This window comes from Ptychodera flava, chromosome 20 (genome assembly GCF_041260155.1).
Source record: "Ptychodera flava strain L36383 chromosome 20, AS_Pfla_20210202, whole genome shotgun sequence".
Lineage (NCBI taxonomy): Eukaryota > Metazoa > Hemichordata > Enteropneusta > Ptychoderidae > Ptychodera > Ptychodera flava.
The window spans coordinates 20784129-20803475 of record NC_091947.1 but is presented as its reverse complement, the minus strand read 5'-3'; the positions used below and the strand labels follow the sequence as shown (position 1 = coordinate 20803475).

The following is a 19347-nucleotide window of genomic DNA, read 5'->3' as shown; positions in this document are numbered from 1 at the left end:
AGCCTTTGCGCACCCCATACCGATGATACACGCAATTAAAAAGTGACTACAGAGAAGTAGTGTATTGTTAAATATCTAATGTTAACACTTATTTTCTTGTTTAAAATGCAGGAATAAATAATTATAACACAAAAAGCTGTCAAAGTTTTGCTTCATAAAAAGTAAATCAGAATTGCTACATGGTATTTTAGGTATAAAATTCAAAATTGTCAAAAAAATTCATTTTAAAGTCGTCCTATTCTATGTACACAAATTTATTTTGCTAAAGTTGTGTTTCTCATAAAGAGCAGTATCTAAGCTTTCCAAAAATGTCACGTTTGTGTTATTTCATGCTAGTTTACTTAATGTAGGGGAGGATGTAGTACCCCTACCCATACCCATTTTTCGCCATTTTTCGCTACATGCTAATCAAAAACCAGTCCAGAGAGGTAGTGCATCCCAAAATATCCAATGTTAACATCTTTTTTCTGGTTCATTAGATCCTTAAGAACAAAAAAATACCCATGTTGTAGGTTTATGGGGTGCACGATGGGCCCCTCCAGCCAACGGACTAAAAGTAAGTCAAGCTGCTGATGGTGGTTACGTGAAATTTAGTCTACTTTCCAGTAACTTTTATATCCAATGGTAAAACTTTGTATGAGACAGAGAGACAAAAGCTAGACAATGTTTCTGCATTTATGTGTAACGAAAAATGAAATCACGCAATTCTCGGTTCCTTAAACATCATTATGCCACGAAAGTGAGCCATAAAAGTCTACTGTGGTCGACAATATTTTCAATATGGTGGATTGCTACGGGTTAAACACGCAAGACTACAGAAGCCAAACTAAAATTTTAGATGATAGTGGAATTTCGTACCAAAAATGCCCTAAAAAAGTTGAAATGATGCATAATTTTAGCTTGTTTCTCAAACTATCTGAACTTTTTGCCATGACAACGATTATATTAGCGATAAAAGTATTTATTTGACCACTATCTCAAACTCTTCATTGAGTCGTGAGAAGTCGACTTCTTACCCACAATGCATTGTAATATCATGCAGTTTGACCCCTTAGCGCAAGACAAAAGCTATTTTAAATGGTGAGATTTACCGTCTGAAACGACATAATCATCGTAACAGCAAAGTCCAACAGGAAGGGGGTTCAAACAACTGCGCCTTCTACGCCTACATAACAAAAACACGAAGAAGCGGTTTTACACAAAAATAATTTTTATTTTTTCTTTGTCAGCTGTGTACATTTGTGAAAAAGAATGACGTCACGCACACACAATTTTCACTTGAATCCCCAATATACAGTATCTTTGTTTTGCGCTTAGCATGACAACATGACCCATAGAAGTCCAACTTTGGCGGAAAAATTACCCTACCGTGGAATTTAAATGCAAAGCAGTCCGTACCTTTCTGCAACGCCCTCCCCTCCCTGTTCAAAACTAGGACCTTGGTTGAATGAAGTCGTTGACAAGAGCTTCATGTATATCTCTATAAATGCTACGGTAAACCATTTGATTTTCATTAGCGCAAGATGTCGGGTTTCTTGGCGAATGTTATACGAGGGAGTCTGCGCAAAAGGTGGAATGCTTTACAGTGTTTCACTCACTGAAAATTGACGGCACGCCACGCAAATATTTTCACGTGAGACGAACACTATGAAAAGACGTGGCGCTGTACGGTGACTTAAATCAAAACCAAATTTAAGCCATTTACAACAGACGTGAGTTCGTATGTCAGTGGGATAGTGTGAAAAATTTACAGAAAACACGTGGCAACAATAAATTCTCTATGTACAAAATTACACAATGCCTCTGACTTAAATACAGTACGGCTGCTCTTCCATAAACAGGTACAGAGAATATAAAAACACTGCTACCTATAGAATTCAGCCGAAACTAACGTAAACGAAACAAAAAATACAAACGCACGCCAGCCAAAATTGTCAATACCACAACGAGTGTTTGTAAAATACGATACCGACAAGTATTTATACCAATACAATCGAATATTTGACTTTTTCGCAGGTTACACTGGGTAAAACAAAACTCCTATAATCACTATAACACGGGGTATACACTAAAAGTGGTATGATGTACACAAATATGATAGATTATGACATCATAAATTTTCTATAGTAAAATTCTTTGGACGGACCAAGCTCACGAGGGTGGGCTTGATAAGGGCTCTGGTGTTACATTTTTTATGAAAAAAGTCACCAGTGACAAAATTTATATAAAACATTGAAACTTGCTGATGAAAAACACGAGTGGAAAATTACCTCTATGTCTCGAAAAAATACTTGAGTCACAAAAACGAATTCAAAGGTATAGGGCAAAAAAATAAAGTTTTGTGTTTGTGTCATTACTGTTAGAGCCATAATTATGCATCATTATATTTGAATCAGTTGTACTCTGACGTCGGTAAACCTCACAGCGCAATCTTTAAAAGTGAAAATATGGACAACTACACTAACATAAGTAATATACATTTGCCCAACATTGATATTGCTGTTGTTGTTGTTGAAATGCTAACGTATTCAGAGAAGAGGGTTTTTTGGTGTTGCGAAAGAAAATTGAACCTTGTCTTACTGTTTACATTCTTTACAATGTGCCAACATCTTCGGCGTTGATATACCCACAGAACGGCGTCACGGGCACCGTCCTGAACTCCGATCACGCTACGATCTCGCGTCATATTCACGGGGTATGCGAGAAGTGAGGGTAGTCTTAGTCGATGAAAATGGAGCAGAGCGGTGCGGCAGAGAGAGCAGCTGCAATATTCCAATTTAATGACAGTAGTTCACGTTCACATATGGTTTGCCTATTCCTAGACTGAAACACCACTCGTTTGATGACACTCTCTACGCCCTCCCCCTCACACACACACACGCAGAGAACGCCCTTGAACGACGGACCTTTCAGTCTAGATTACCTCCTTGAACTTTTCAATTGCCAAATTGCGCACCAGTCCTACGTAAACACATTGAAAATAACGTCACATTGAAAATAACGTCTTTTCTACATAATCATCGAAGTACACACAAAGCATGAAGTCCAAGTGTTCTGAAATTGACAGAGACGCATACTATGTACAAAGGGCAGTACGGCAAAAAAAAAATTCTGTACACCATGAATACAAATTATCATAAAAAATGACGCCTCGACTCATTTTCTAGCATAGCTCAAAGTTCAGCGATGAAAGCCTAACGATTTTTATACTAAATTATAACGCTAGGTAAAATATCTAATATGTACATCAAATTTACAGCCAAATTGTTACATTAGCATCATAAACACCCGCAAATCAAGTTTAGGTAGCTCCAATTCTGTTTTTTGCCGAGTCATCCACAAACTTTGATGAAATGAAGCAACAAATAAAATAAAATGACGTTTGGCGGCGACATCTAGCATAAACTAGCGTACATATGATGAAAATGTGGAACATTATTCTTGACTAGTTTTTGCTTTCAATCGATCTTTCACTCTGAATGAATGACGCGGCAAAAAATAAATAAATGGAGCCAAAACTAGATGGCAGGGCGCTCGAATTATGCATTAATTCAAAATGAGCTTTCCATTTGGAGAGGGCGAACGCGCAAAATGATTTGTGTGCGTTTTGGATGAAACGGGTCGTAGTCAAGGAATATAAAAACGTTAGATTTTGCAATTTTCAAATAAAATATTATTCTTCAAAATGTAATTCTCCGGTATTCCGTCTTCCATGTTCTACATTCAGCTAAGTTTCATTAAGTTTGCAAACACGAAGGACAATTTTCAAATGTCATAATTGCGTATGATTTTAACATTTCATGTTCCTAAACTTCGGAAGACTACTTTTGTTTCGGCGCACCTGTTCTTTTTAAAGAATATTCCCAAGGAACTGTCAGGATCGCGTTTGAAGATTTTGACGACTCGGGGAACCAAAGTTATACGGTAGTGGAAGAACGAAGACCTCCAAGAACCGGGAGTGAGGGGGGAGTGACGTCAGACGCCAGTAACAGGAGCCTAAGGAATGGCCAATCGATTAAAATCAGATATAGACTGCGGCGACGTCTATACTTACGCGGTACTCTCATGCTGTCGCCTCTCAGGCGACAGCAAGAGAATGCCGCGTACGTATAGACGTCGCCTTACTCTACATCTGATTTGAATTAGATTGGGGAATGGCCGACCCATATCATTAGCGGGTCTGGCAAGCAGAAAATAATTAGAGTGACGTAACCGTACGTCACGGTTTGACGACAGCTGGACGAAACGTGAGCGTGCGTAAAATCGTTTCTCCGTGTCCTTGCCAGCGATTGCGACCCATGCTAACAACGTTTCTCTCGTGCGTGATTGCTTTATAGCGTACAAGAAATCATGTAGAATGCCGTTGCTGTTGGTCTTGCGTGGTTCTCTCACACACAGTGGCAGATCAGATGCGCAATGGATTTGCCCTAAACATTATCAGAAGGAAGGCAACTTCGTTCATGCTTTTGCTACATTTAGTTTGCCTAATGTGATGATGCCGGGACAATGCGATAGCGGTCACGTTCCGCGTTCAGTCAGCAGCAAGCAAGGTTATTATCCCTCCTCCCCTTACTCTTCTTCCTCCTCCTCCTCCTCTTCCTCCCCTTCTGCCTCCTCAACTTCCTCCCCTATGCTCGGAAAACTCAACACAAGCGTCTTTTTGCTCTTTTGCTGCTGGTCAATGCAGTCGTCCAACCACTGGTTTATGAGCGCCGCCTTGGAGATTTCATCCGACTCGAAGCCAAGATTATCCGAAAAACCCACGGCATCATCACCGTTTTGCCGATCGCTGGGTTGTTCGGACTCACGATTCAGCGCCACCGTCAAGTCCGTCGAATCGACGATACGTCCGGCAAGAGTTTGCTGTCCTCCCGGAGTGTATTTCTTTATGATCGATTTTACGTCGAAGTGCACTTTGGGAGTCGCCGCCAACTCCAATTTGTCGTCGATTTCACTGTCTCTGTTTTTGGTCGGGGAGCCGAGTCGCGCGTCCGGTCGCCGGTGCAACTTCGCGCTCTTTGGTTTAGCGTTGGTGTTCAAGTAGTTCTCAAAAGCCACGGTGACTTTGTTGGTTTTCGTCAACTGAATCGGCACGAACTGAGGCGGGTCGGTCGCCTCTTCGTCACGGTTGGCGCAAAAAGTTCGAGGTCGCGGGCTCGTCCGCTGGGGTCGTCTGAGTCTCTCAAAATTGGAACGTGGGGTTGCTTTGCTGTGGGACTGAGTCGTGTAGGGTTTGTAGTAACTTCGCATGGAGGGAGGAGGCACATCCGGCATCCGTACTTCCTTACCGTTTATCAGGAAACGCCCCGGTGAAATTTCTTCAAGAAACGACTGTTCAGAATCGCTGCTGCAGCCGTCGTGCTTTGACAACGTTCTCTTGCGATCGATTTTCATTACGCTCTCATCCTCGCCATCCCGGGAGAGCTTTATCGACGTCACTATGAGATCTTCGCTACTGCAAACCGACCTCACAGATCGCGAAGTCGGGAAACTTGAAGAGCTGTTCCCGCCGCGCACCATCAAACTGAACCCACCTTGGCGAAATTCCTCAATCGGTAGACTATCGAAGGCGTAGTAATCTTCTGAACGACCCGTCTCGAGTTTCCCCCTGGCTGAATGTCTGAACCGTTCGCCGTCGGCCCTTTCTCCGTGATCGCCGGCGGAGAGATGGGATCCGTTGTGCAGTGCCTTGTGCATGCCGAACACGGCGAACCCTCTGATACCGTTCTTCTTCAGGTTGTCCCCGAGTTTAGGCAGCGCGGTCTGGTACGGCCGGGGCGTGCATGGCGGATGGTGGTAGCTCTTGTTGCCGACCCGGGACGGTTGCTTCATGGCTGCGTTACTGTTCGGGCTACCGGCGTGACTGTTATGGTTCCCTGCATGCCTCAACGCCACTCCCCCGCCGATGATACACAATGGCTTGTCTGAAATCAAGAAAGTAGTGAACAGCGTCAGAAAATGTGCGGTTTTTTACCAGTTCAACCAATCATTGCTTTTGACAAGCTAAGTCTAAACCCGACAGATTTGACATGGTGAAGTGTCGCTCACGGAAACACAATTCTCTGAAATTAAAGGCGAACATTTCCCAGTTTTCTGAAGAACAGCAGTATAACTGTCATCAATAACTCAACGTCAACGAATAATTGAAATCTTGATATTTCAAAAGATAGTACATATGCGCCTGGCACTACAAAGTGAACTGTTCTTTCTTGTTGAGTCGTACAGATCCCGGCCAACAGGAAACCCTGAGCACTCGCGAGCTGTATCCCAACATAGACTTTCGTACCTGAGGTTGCAGCTTATCATGAAAGCATCACGGTATTTTAACGGTGTCTGTGTCTCTTTACCTAAGTGCTAAATCATTTACTCGCGACGGGTGGAAAAAAGACATCTTAAATCCAGTCAAATTTCGAAATCGCCAGACTTGACAGCACGCGCGGTCGCAGAGCACCCTTCATGTGAAATTACCGAATACAGATATGGTATTTTTATAAAGAGTTGACGGTTCCCACAGAAACAGAAAATTCCCAGCATACTGATACATGATTGGTTGTCAAGAAACCCGTGACGAGTTGCCACCCCTTCTGATGCTGTGATACTTGAGATCCCGTATTCTATAGCTAATAAAGCTGTTTTGACATTTTCAATTTGTAATTTCGATAATTTCAATCTTAATAATGCGCAAGCCTTTAATTGGTTAACTGGAATAAAGCAGAAGGGAGATGCACGATATCCCACTTTTCATAGATTTCAGGATAACGGAACCAACTTTACATTCAATAGGTCAAGTTGTCGTTTTGAAGTGACCAATCACCTCCAGGTGATTTGAAATCTGAAATCTTTTGTTTAAAAATTCGCAGAGTAATTATAAAATCGTGCCTTTTGTGTTTTTTCCTTCTGCGCTTTACAAATGTAATATTCAATAAGGGCAACTCATAATCGGTTAACACATACTGTTTGACCCCATTGGTTTGACCCGACGCGCGCGTGTGTGCGTTCGTTCGATGGCAGCTTCACACAAGATTACAAGACCATGCTCTTAAAACAGACGGGTGCATGTACATTTTTGCTACTGAGTGAGATTTTAATAACGTTGATCATTTGGTTGCTCATCTTGTTCGGGGCAACTAAGTCGTCGTTCCTTCTGTATGGACGGACAAATTACCGTAACGGTTTCAGCTGTCGCAACTTCTTCATGAAGTTCTTCGCGTGTTGTGATGATAAATACCAGGCCGGTTACAGAATCCGCGCACACTACTTTCGGATACGCTAGTAATGCCAGGATTTTTTTGTAATAAAATTATGATATCACAATGGGTGCGTATAAATTTAATGTGTGATCTGAAACACAGATTTTTTTTATCTCCATGATGACCAGCTAATACTGCCTTTATTTCGCATTAATCAGGGGGTGGCTGATTTCAGCCAATCAGAATATAGATTGGCAGACTGTATCAAGCTACTAGAATAGCAGATAAATGACAAAGTTACACCCACTTTGACACTCTGCTTTGTAGTGTAAATCATAAATTGTATAATACAAAGCAAGGTATAGTTAACATCGGGTGATTTCAAAATTGTATCAGAAATTCAAGGAATTTCTTCTTCTAGCGAACCATTTAGGACCGGTCATTAAAAATAATAACTTTGATTCAAGGAATTCGACAAGTGGTACTTTCACACTATCTATGTAGAGTGGAACCTGGGAAAGAAATGATAACAATCAAGAAACATGTCACTGAGCGCCTAGCAACAAAATGCAACAAGCATTTTTAAAAAATGCTGTAGGTTGCAATCTGGCGTCAGTTCCGATCAAACGAACGATAAAGGGCGCGCGTCGGGTCAAACCAATGGGGTCAAACTCATATGCGAGAACCGATTGTGAGTTCGATTTATTGCATTTTCAATTGCAGAGTGTAGACGGGATAAACACAGTGTACACAATGTTATAGATACTCTGAGAATTATCAACCACAGATTTCAGATGTTACATCACCTGGACGCGATTGGTCACGCGAAAAACGACAACTTGACTTATTGAACTTGAAGCTCGATCCTGTTGCCTTAAAATCTACGAAAAGTGGGATATCTCGCATCTGCCTTCTGTTTTATTCCAGTTCAACGATTGAAATTGTCGAAATTACAAACGAAAGTATCAAAACAGGTTTATTAGAATACGGTAGACATTTCAAGTATCACAGCATCAGAAGGGGTGGGCGCAATTTGTCACGGATTTCAGATCTATCGACAGGGCAGCTTTTAAGTAATCAACTTCGTCACGGTAATTAAACTCTCATATTCATACTTTAAATAGTTTGATGAAATCTGACAACGGAATCGACCGGTAGTTCGGGATGCTATCAAATCTAAGTCTGGTTGTCAGTTATCTCATGAATGTGCGTCGCGATTCCTGCGAAGACAAGATCGGTTACTTTTGTCTAGTGTTCGAGGTCAGTCGACCTACCTAAAACTGTAGGATATACTTGGGCCATGCGGTGTGTGAATAATATCCCCTCGTCATCTGAGACAAAGTGCCACAAGTCCCCGGATCAGTACAACCCTCTGCGGGTGGACCATGCTGCTAACGCTGCAGGCGCTATAGTTGGACTTGTTTGCGGTCAAGTCGATGGAGTAAGACTTTTCTGTTGCCAGTCGGACAAACAGCAATCTGAGATTGTACATTCTTTCTTTCTCGTTTCAACGTGTTTTATGAAGATTCATTTTACAGTGCGGGGACGCACCTTCTCGGTACGAACTTTTCCGGGTTCACACCTGTTCTGACCACACGGCTTCATCCTACTCATATCCATCGTCGTGATCTGATACGTTCGAAGCATCCGGATTTATTTATCATCCAGCTATGACAAGATAAGTGCGAAATTTATGAAATGCCATTCTTATTTCGTCAGAGAGAAATAAGATACTCCTTTGAATCCCTCTGCAAGACAACAGGCGCTGCTAGCGACATTGTTTATATTTTCTGCGAACCTGTACAGTTCGCCTTGCCATTGCAAAAACACAAAAATCTAAATATAGTTTCCCCACAAATAAATTACAAATGAAATGAAACTATATGAATGCGATTAGCGATAAAGTAATTACAGTAACAATTTATGGTGCGTATATGGTTTTGGTTTTGGTTTTGTTGTTGTTGTTGTTGCTGTTTCCGGGGTTGTTTTTGTTTTTGGGGTTTGTTTTCCGCAAAATTTATGGCAATGACCAAAGTTTTCAAAATTGTTCCTTAAGCCTCGCTGCTTCTCCAAGAACATAGATTAAAAGTAAAACAAAAATAAAGAAAATGAGGAATTCATGGAAAAAGCAATGTGTGGAATTCGTGGGCAAAAGTAGGCTCTGCCAACTCCAAAACTGTGTATTTGACAACCCGTCATGAGATTTAACTCCTTATGGCGCTCTCTAGGGGAATTATTTGCCCACCTCCTTCTAATTGACACCTCTAACCGACATAGGTCAGATAGGTGCTTTAAGAGACCTGCACTATATTCTAGTGGCCGTTTTCCAGTTATTTCACACAAAATGTCCTCAAATCCTTGACATTAAGAATCACTAGGCTTCAATTCACCTTCATGCACTTAAGAAATTTCGCTGCTTTTCACGCGAAGCGTGCGATGGGCGTGCCCTGGTCGCGGACCACCATGACACCATGTTTTTGGCCCTTGTGTTACATAGCGCCCTCTATCCCGAAACAAGCTCAGTTCCAGTAAATAACGCAATGCTCTTGTTTTCCAGGTATTCGGTTCCGTAATGACTTATCGTGTTTCTTTCTGACCGTCTTCGGCAAAATATGTGGGCCTCGCGTAAACAGATTCGCGGCAATTCGCTACGTGTCGTTGGCAGGCGCCGCATTGAAAGAAGCTGCCATTTTACGGTTGGCGAGCTCTATCAACAAGCCAAGAGGTGTAATGTTACCGAGTGTCGAATAACTTCAGCACTTGCATACAAAATAGATCGTTCTCTCATCGTCGCCAGCACGGGTGTCGATTACACCCCTCTACCGCGAGCCAGAATCCCGCGAAAAAATCAGAGGCACTGCTTATCTCTTATTCTGGTCCATGTAAAGGAAAATCCCGTGACTCTTGCCGGGACGGCTGTTGACAAACGCCTACGTACGATTGTTTATCGAACGAGGATATTTTCGTGTGGGAGAAACATAGTGCGTAAGGTTTTCGAATATTCACAAGATCTTTCCTCGAAGTTTCTGCGTGTTTGAACATGTTGCAACGCCCCCTGGCGGCCGATGAGCTATGATACCAAAAATAAAGCAAAAAACCCTACTTATTCCAGATTGATAATCTGCAATGATCAAGTGACTGTAATATTGTTCACAGTTCCCCTCCCGCCAACCTCCCCCAATCAGAAATGAAAGTGTTTACTGCCTCGGTCCTGCAAATAAACCTCAGGTGTTACTGCTCAAAAACGACCGACAGGTCCGAAATGAATGGTGCTCATTTGACAAACAATCTTGGCACATCATTGTTTGGTGTGGTTTGGTTGGAAATCCCCCGATTTGACTAAGTTTCGTCTACAAGATCCATGTATCAATACATGTGTGGGTTGACTATCACTCGAGGGTAAACTCCATCCCTCTTTTAGTGTTTACAGCTGTTATCTAAAAAAACATATTTGTAAATGCAAGCCTAGCATTATTGTGTCCAATTTTCATATCTTTTGAAAACCGATTAGATGGGTCCAGCTTCGAAGTCAAAATTTAGACATTATATTTCCCTTCAAACAGCAGACTGTTTAGACATGGGTGCAATGCCCTTACGCCCATGGGCAGGTTTCTCCGGACGGAAGTTTCCATAGATGGAATGTTCATCCAGATTATTTTTCCCGCTATATAGCTTTGGAGAGAAGTTTAAGATAGACACTGAAACAGTTCGGGTTATTGGCATGAGATAAGGTGAGCTAATGGGGAATTTGAAAGTTCTTGGTACTAGTCTCGTCTAACCTTGTTGGTCTGTTTGTTTGTATGTTTGTTTGTTTGTTTGTTTGTTTGTTTGTTTGTTTGTTTGTTTACCTGTGTAAATGAAATACGATTCTCGCCGACATGACTGTGACGAGCGCAAATGTACAGATGTAATAAACTGCAGAATAGACTCAGCGACTGATTTAACATCTCTTTAGGAATCATTGACCTACTGGAGGGATACTGAAATGAGAGAAAGCGCAGACGAATACAATATTTTGACAGATTATCAGTGTGTTCATTCTATTTTAGACTATGACAAAGATTTTTGACTGTCATTAATCAATATATGAACGGCTTGTAACGATAAGCCACTCGTATTTTAACGTTGTTGTCAAACTTTCTGGAGTAAATAGTACTTTCTTGAAACACCGTGTCAGGCCACAGACAAGGAGTGGTCCAGGCATAGTGTGATTGCAGGCGTTCTGCACAAACGGGGCAATTTTGTCACCGTTCACGTGGCATGGTCACTCCCTAAGACCGATGTCAATACCGACGACAGGTCACCTCGCACTTGAGCTATGTGACGCTTTTGTGAGCAAGGTTAGAATGCTTGATATGAGTATCAAAGTTAAGTGCCGAGTGTAAATTCCTTCGTCTTAAAATGTTGTTTATCCTCCAGACAAACTTGTCACATGAGGTCAAAGCGCTTGGTAAAAATGTTCGTGCAATGGCCGCTATTGGTATAGCATCAAAATCCATTGGCCGTTCAACTGACCCACTCAGACACTAATCACTTGACTCTTGTGAAAGCTGGCTTGAAACGCAAACTAACAGCCCCATCATTAGCTGCAAGTTTTTTGTACTTTTTTTCAACCTATTTATTGTGCTTGTAAAATCCTGTTACTTGTTCTCCTCCGGATTATGACGTAGAAAATGCCAATCATTCAAAAAGCAGCCTGCGTGTGATAATTTTTAATGTCACTGTTTATTGCTGAATTCTAAACCAACTCGAGAAGAGAGATTGAGTGTTTTATGAACCAAGAACAATACATTATCGCATTATCAAAAGTTAAAGCTATCCTCAATTTAAGTTGAGGTAAAGTCACTGAGGTGCTCTTTTTTACTGTGAGAGTAAACTTTTGGTTTGCAATGATCAAAGCGTGGGACCACCTGTTGATATCAGTAATGAGAAACGTCAGCGTGTCGCCTTGAATTGTACATTTATGCAAATATATAACATATAGTGTATATATATATATATATATATATATATATATATATATATATATATATATATATATATATAAATGAAATAACTAAAATAATGTGTTTTCGAAAGTTAAAGTCAAACAAATCCAGTTGAAGGGGCGGATATATAATGCATAACATATATTGACATTGTAAACGGATATGTGCAAGCTTCTATATACTTCGCCGCAAAGCGAGTTGAAGATCGCGAGGAGTGTTTGGAATTTTTGGGTGTTTCAAGCTCTCCACAGCCTTCGAAACTCGGAAACACATTTATCACGTTCCATATCACAGGCGCGACTTACCATAAGTTCGCTAATGGATCCGTGGGGGTATTACTCGTCAGCACAAGGATTTGCCGTGTGTTGACAAATAGATTTGAACGCCATCAGTTGGCCCTAACGGCCAATTAACCGATTATTTTAAGCTTGGCGATTCCACTTGTATTGACATCGGGCGCGTTCGCGCGTACTCCCTTTCGGGTGCCAATATAATCACAAATTATGGTAATGGACGCTGAGCTGCCTGTGCAAGCGCGTCACTGCCCGTCAAGCCGAATGACATTTAATTAATGGGTCTCTCTATCTGTACTCTTTGCAGAATCGTGTAATTGCAAAGAAATGAAGAGTGTCGAATAAATTGCTGTTTCTCTCTTTCCGCTGCTAAGCAAACCCGTTTCGGCGGAATTGAATATGACAATGACAAATTTACAAAGCATCCATGCTTGATGCAAAGTGCTACTGTACTGACTAAATAAAGGCAGACAGAAGGTATATTCCTGCGCACTGTAAATAATCTAGAACCCTCTCACATCCCAGTTACACAAATACTTACTCAATTCAACGCAGAAGAGGTTTGCTCGGTAAACCTAGCAAGAAAATGTGTTTTCCTTTACCAATCGTAAAACTCACCATGAGTCAACTGAGAAAAGTGCGTGCGCGTTTCAAGTGTACCGCAAACGTTGAAATCGATGCCTCTTCTAGCAGTAGCGGCCTTTGTGCGGCGGGTCTTTGCGATGGCCCGGGCTGGCCGGCTCTCTGCTCAGCCTGCGTTACATGGTGGACTGTCCCGTCCCGCGACATAGAATGCAATGCCAGCACTGACACGTATTGGAAACGGTTTCTCTCTCTCCTCTTGACCAACACCCAAAGACCGATCGATAATTTACTGATAATTAATCGAGCAGCACGCCTCAATATTTGTGCGCCACGTCATCGAGAATTTGGGCAAGAAAAGGGAAGAAAATTTTTTTTAATCTCTCTGACCGTCACAAAGTACTGAAATTCAGCGTTCCAGATAGCGGCAGAACGTATGAGTCATCATTTTAGTGATTGGAAAAAAGGTTAATATCGTTGCCTGGTTTATAATACACTACAGTAGCAGTTCATAAAATTCCCAGCTGAGAGCGATAAACCTCCTTCAAATCTTGCGAGAGAAATTTACACAGGTGACGAAAATTGTCGTTTTATCAGGGCCGCGCGAAGAACAATACATCGTTGGTGGCATTCCTCGGTCGTACGGCGCTCAGGTATGGCGCTTTCTAGTCGATACATCAGTCAGCAACAGCGAAAACATCTCACATTTTTGCAGGCTTTTATGTAAACGAACAAATAAAGAAATAACAAATACATTAAAGCGCGGGCAAACACGGGCCGGTTTACACGTCCTAATGTTCAAGTGTCATGAAAAAACGGCAATTATTTATGATACCGAGTGTTTTCTTTGTTATGCTCAAGTCTAGTGACGGGTAAAGGGCAAATATTTCTGACGGCCAACTGTGGACTCGGTCACACCTTTTTTTCGAGCTTCGCAACGACTCACAAGGATAAAATGCGACGCTTTAAAGTGGTCAACATGGTTTTTAATGCTTCATTGGTCTTCTGTTATCGATTTGCGTCAGAGTGGAAGCTGACATCGATCGGCGAGCCTCAACCCGGACGCAGACGACACAAGAGTGAGCGGCCTCGCTGACAAGCGTATTGTTTACTTGTTGCCTCCCGAGAATGAAAATCTGGATAAATAATAAACAATCTAGAGACTTCTAGATCGAGTTTTGCATTTCAGAATTCGTTCGCGTTTCGTATCGATTAAGTTCGATTCGATGTTTTTTCACTGGTCAGAAAGAGTTGTAGTGTACACCAAACAAACTGTCGGAGACCTCTCCAACCGTTGACACAAACAATAGGTGCGGGGTCGTCAAAGTGCGCTAAAACATTCTCTCGATTTGTCGTCTGGCCTTATTCTGCTTGGACAGATATTTTGCGCGGGTAATCATCAATCTGAACTTTGGCGCCAAGGCAATTGTTCTTGTCAGCGTCACGGTGGGGGCTTATTGTGTCAGCGCCGAGTTATGATACGTAAACAATATCGATCGAATAATGTGATATCTCCCCGTTCCACAAGTTGTCGTCAAAAAAAAGCACTACAGATTCGTCTTAATCGGCTAATTTATAAAATATCATGCGATTTCGGCTTGCATATTAGTCATAAAAAGTGTCATCTCTGAAGTGTCAAGCGTTACATCTCTAGGCCTTTGGCGTCGCTGGTTGCCGTAGTAACGCGCAGCTGTTTGGCCTTCGACGTAATCTGCGCGATTTCTTTCGTCACGCCTGAAGTATCTCGCTACTTCCACTGAGAGAAAGAAAGTTTTCCGAGAACGATTGCTCGGATGAAAAATATTTGAGTTTTAGTCTTATCAATGTCAACTGACTGCTCATTGTTAAAACACCAAGTGTATAGGGGTCAAGCAAGACATGATATAGCAATGTCATGATCTTATACTGAGATGATTTAACGGTCGCTTCAAGTTCACTGTAGCACTTCGTCAAAAACTGTGTTACCGATGATCTGAAGCAGGAACCGCGAGTAAAGCGACCAAAAGCCGCAAACTGCCACATAGACGGTTCACATAGACAGCATTACGCAGAAACAAACACCCCCTGCCAATCCCCTCCCAACCAAGTTTCTTACTCCGGAGACTAAAATTAAACAGGGAAATTTTTCATCGAAAGGCTGACGAGACTGACAGATTTTTACATCAAATGAAATTCCTTTTTTTTGGGGGGGGGACTTTTACTGAATAGCAGGGAATAGGTTTATACGACTTCATTTAAATGTTGGCCAGCGCAGTTATGGGCGCGCATCATGGGCGGAGGTAAATCTCGGGCCATCCACAGCTAGGTCTCAGGTTAAATACTGTTTTATAGACCCGATGGCTATAATTTCAATGGAGGACTCACTTATCGAGACTTTTAAGTAGTTCTGACAAAAGAAGCGATTAATATATAACATTTTATTTCGTTGACCTCCTTTCTGTTGTCGAGTCACGTGGTTCTAATTGTGCGCGACTTATATTCTCTGTGGAGTATCTGGTATTCAGACGATCATGGGCTGATCTGGGCCAGTCGAGTGGATTTTTCGTACACCAAGGACCTTGAATAATCGTTTCGTTTAAACTATTCTACTGTGTCAAAATCTGTTATTCTTTAATGAGTGATTTTGCGGGTTTTTTCCCCTGTCGGTGACTCATGATATCTCGGTATACTGCTTTTGCATTGCAACGCAAGAGGCCGTGGTATATGTTTACACGCTCACTGAGGCCGTAGACGCGTGCCCTCCCGTAACTTATGCCGCCGATCGAACACAAGGCTTCGAATCCATTACCGTCACCTCCTTGAGACACGCTCATAAATCTGTCAGTCTGATCATACCTCCACCGCTTTAAAATCAGGCGAGGGTTTGACGTCGACACAACATTTTTCGGGGTTTATTTATTTCGCGCCACACCAAGCGTATGTCGCCGGTTTCAAGGCTTTGCGTTGTGTTGTTGATTTTCACCGCCATGACAGTGCCCATCACGACTTGATTTTTTTGTTCGGTGTTAAAATTTTGTGCTCGACAATTGTCTTTTCTGGAATTTGACCCGACGTTGGTGCGATGCCAGACTTCCAGGTTGCATAATTTATAAATTTATGCGCATTGTAAATGCGTTATCGATCGCGTTTGTGAGTGATGTGGAATGCTAAAGAAACACTAACTGGAAAACAATGGCCATCGGTACTTTTTATATTGGGAAACTCAAAAATGCTGATGTTGTTGTTATTTCGTTCTCAACGGCATATTTTTTCTGGCCACTCTTTGTTAAGTCATCATGTTTGATAGTTTGTGCTCTGAAGGGATAAAGAATAGTACATACATATATTCTCTGCATAAACCACATGCAAACTATTGATACTGTCATGATTGTGGGCTCAAGCTTTTCTTAAAAACTATCCACTGTTGATTGACCAATCAGAGTGCTCAATTCAGGGTGTTTTATTTACTCGTAAAGCCCTGGTCACCAAATTCCAGAAACGAATGACAGCGCCGTAGTAAAGTACTGTCCAATCAAAAGTGAACATGTCATATTCTGTAGACATCTGGTACGTTTTAATATTCAAATTTGGTAATACAGCGGAAACCAGCTGCAACACAAAATCTGCTGTGCCCTAGGGCATTTATATAATGTGCCCTAGGGCATTTATAGGATGTTCCATTACATTGGAAGGCTATTTCACAAATAAAAGTTTTAATTCATATCCTAAACATGTTACATTGACAAAGGGGACGGTTGACGTAAATACATTGAAAACGAAAATATATCAGTTAGGGGCGATAGTTTTTAAGTCGGATAAAACCCTCATACTCGGGCTCTTCTGGTATATAAAGTCCAACCCTACGATAAAATGTCTCGGCCTGCGGCCTCGACATTTTATCGTTGGGTTGGACTTTATATACCAGAAGAGCCCTCGTACTCAGGCTTTATCCTTTTCTTATATTTCACAGAATCCCGAGGAGTGCCTCATAGAACACTGTTCTGAAAGAACAGAGATTTATATTGACCAGAAATAAGTCGACTAGATCAGGTATCTATCGTGAAAGAGTCACGTAGCTAAATGTCCTCTCCTACGGAACGCAAACACTCATTTTCTGGCTTTTACATTGTGGTCTCCATACTTCGGTGACTTTGCTGAAAACATCAACACAACACTGTGGGGAATAAATTCCAGACACAAATTTCATTGTCATAACGTGTTGGCCTGGTTCAAAGTTTGTACAAGGCGACTATTGTAATGATAAGCATTGTTTAAAAAAAACTATAGGCAGCAAAAAGCTGACGAATTTCTCTGTGAGGCTTGACGAGTGCCACTGAAATTGTTGTTCATCTTTTCCGGACTTCCAGTACCCATTTTTTGTCCACAATGGTTTCAGATTTGTCAAATAAAGACAGTTCATTTTTTGTTCACAAAACCCTACATGGAACATTTAAGTTCGTTTCTGCATAAGTCACACTTTTCAGGTTCAGTGGTTTTTGGATAACACCGGATGATAACGCTGACATCAGAGGCTGTGGCGTTATTTAAAAAAAATATTATCGCTATAGTTGAATATCGATTAAACTATCAACAAGCTCATGCCCTGACCGAGCACGAAAGACTGAAAATATGGGGAGTCGTATCCACAGGTTGGACAATATTATCGGTTTTGGTATCCACACATACACAACATAGATAACGCGTCTTGGTCTGTCTACTCGCAATCTTAATCAGCCTCCCCAACCCTCTCAAATACTAGCAAAATTGACAAAAAAATCGGAAATTTCGCCGATATAATTCAATTCTCACGAAACTTTTTTCGCTTCATTGGCTTCATCGACGTACAACATTTGGCGTTACGGTGTAAGAAAACGAGGAAAAAAGTTATAAACACTCACTTTTTAGCGGAACACGAATAGTGGCAATCAGTGAGCTGAGCCCGAGGCGATGAAAACGTCAAAAATGTTTGAACGAGCATATATGAATTATTAATTGAGCGGAATGTACACTAAATGTACAGTGAAAAAAATAACCTGCTAAAAAGGAAACCATTTTGTGGTACAGTTTCGTTCGGCGAACCAGCAAGCCTCATCTTACCTTTTTTGCCCACAGCACTTCCCCCGTCAAACCCGACAGTAGCTGGCACCGCCACCGAATCGTCCGCTTTTGTTATCATGTCTGTTGGTCGAGTTTCTGTTATCGTGCCTTATTGAGAGAAACAATCGCGTGTTCGGCTGCCCATGCTCATTTCTTCCTTTCGACGACGTCACCTGTGAAAATTAAAAGCATTACGCACAGTGGTTTGAGAGATCATTCCGATCACTGCAAATTAGATATTGATCATTTTCAAACTACGTGATCTGTGACGAAACGGCGGTCAGCGAGACGGCTCGCTCGCGACGGCCCTCAACGCCAACACACGCTGACTTTACAGTCCAAGCTCGGTGTAATAAACCAGAACAACGATAACTCCACGACTCGACCACAACCTAGACGCTAAACCATGTGGCAGCGTGTGGACCGACAGTCCTTGCTTCACCGTGCCGGACCTGAAACCCGCCACGGTCCATCCGCAAGGTCTTCTAGGTCGGCGCAAGGCGGTCAACGCCTGCCGTGCCGAGTTAGCTTACATTTAGCCAGCTAAGCGTTACGTACCCCACTTCTTCACTGACACGAAATTTTCACGCTGTTACATTCAACGAAGGATACTTCAAGATCCGTACACTCACCGCTACACTGTCTCCAGCCTCCCTACGCGATAGAGCACAAATGAGTTTCGGAGCTGAGATAATTTACTTCGGCAAAACAGACTCCAAAAAGTGCCTGTTCATCGCCAATCTGTCGTCCATATTACGTGTAGCCGTGTGGTCACCGATAATCGCTGGAAAAGTTTCGATTTTCTACAACACTTGAACAGTGCACGCTTTCTGCGCAGGCCCAGAACAGGTGTTCAATTACCTCCTGGGTTTTTCAGCGCAGCGGCCATTGTCTACCTGATACACATGCTCACGCCGTCACCATGGCGACGCTGACACTTTAGCCGTAAAAACGCTAGTTCGGGCCGGTCGACGCACACTTGCCGGAGGAATTCGACTCGCTGTGCGTGGAAATACTACCCGTACCCTTTGTCGATTGTTCGTATACAAAATGTACAGCATTTGATTCAGTCTTGGCAACGCACAATTTAGACAAGGTCCCCGGTTTTTTTTATGGGGCCCATTTTCTCGTCTGTCCCCTGATCAACGATTGTATTACTTCACCCAGTAGATACTCTTCTGCGACAAAGCCAAGTTTGACCCGAGGACAGAGAAATCA

General features: G+C 42.2%; 1 protein-coding gene across 12 annotated transcripts in view; it reads right to left on the bottom strand.

Moving 5' to 3' along the window:
- Positions 1-1192: 1192 nt before the first annotated feature.
- The window catches only part of LOC139120289 (uncharacterized), a 40615-nt gene continuing 22460 nt past the window's right edge, over positions 1193-19347 (bottom strand). For 4 of the 12 annotated variants that reach the window (XM_070684584.1, XM_070684581.1, XM_070684583.1 and 1 more), the window contains exons 2-3: positions 18130-18302; positions 1193-5924 (exon numbers count right to left, since the gene is read on the bottom strand). In XM_070684584.1, coding sequence (XP_070540685.1) covers positions 4570-5924; positions 18130-18208 — 1434 coding nt within the window. In that variant the 5' untranslated portion in view covers positions 18209-18302 and the 3' untranslated portion in view covers positions 1193-4569. Of the gene's footprint in view, positions 5925-8464; positions 8914-13012; positions 13284-18129; positions 18303-18464; positions 18601-18687; positions 18973-19347 lie in introns of those variants that run through there. The other 8 variants (XM_070684588.1, XM_070684590.1, XM_070684585.1 and 5 more) reach the window with 7 other exon arrangements.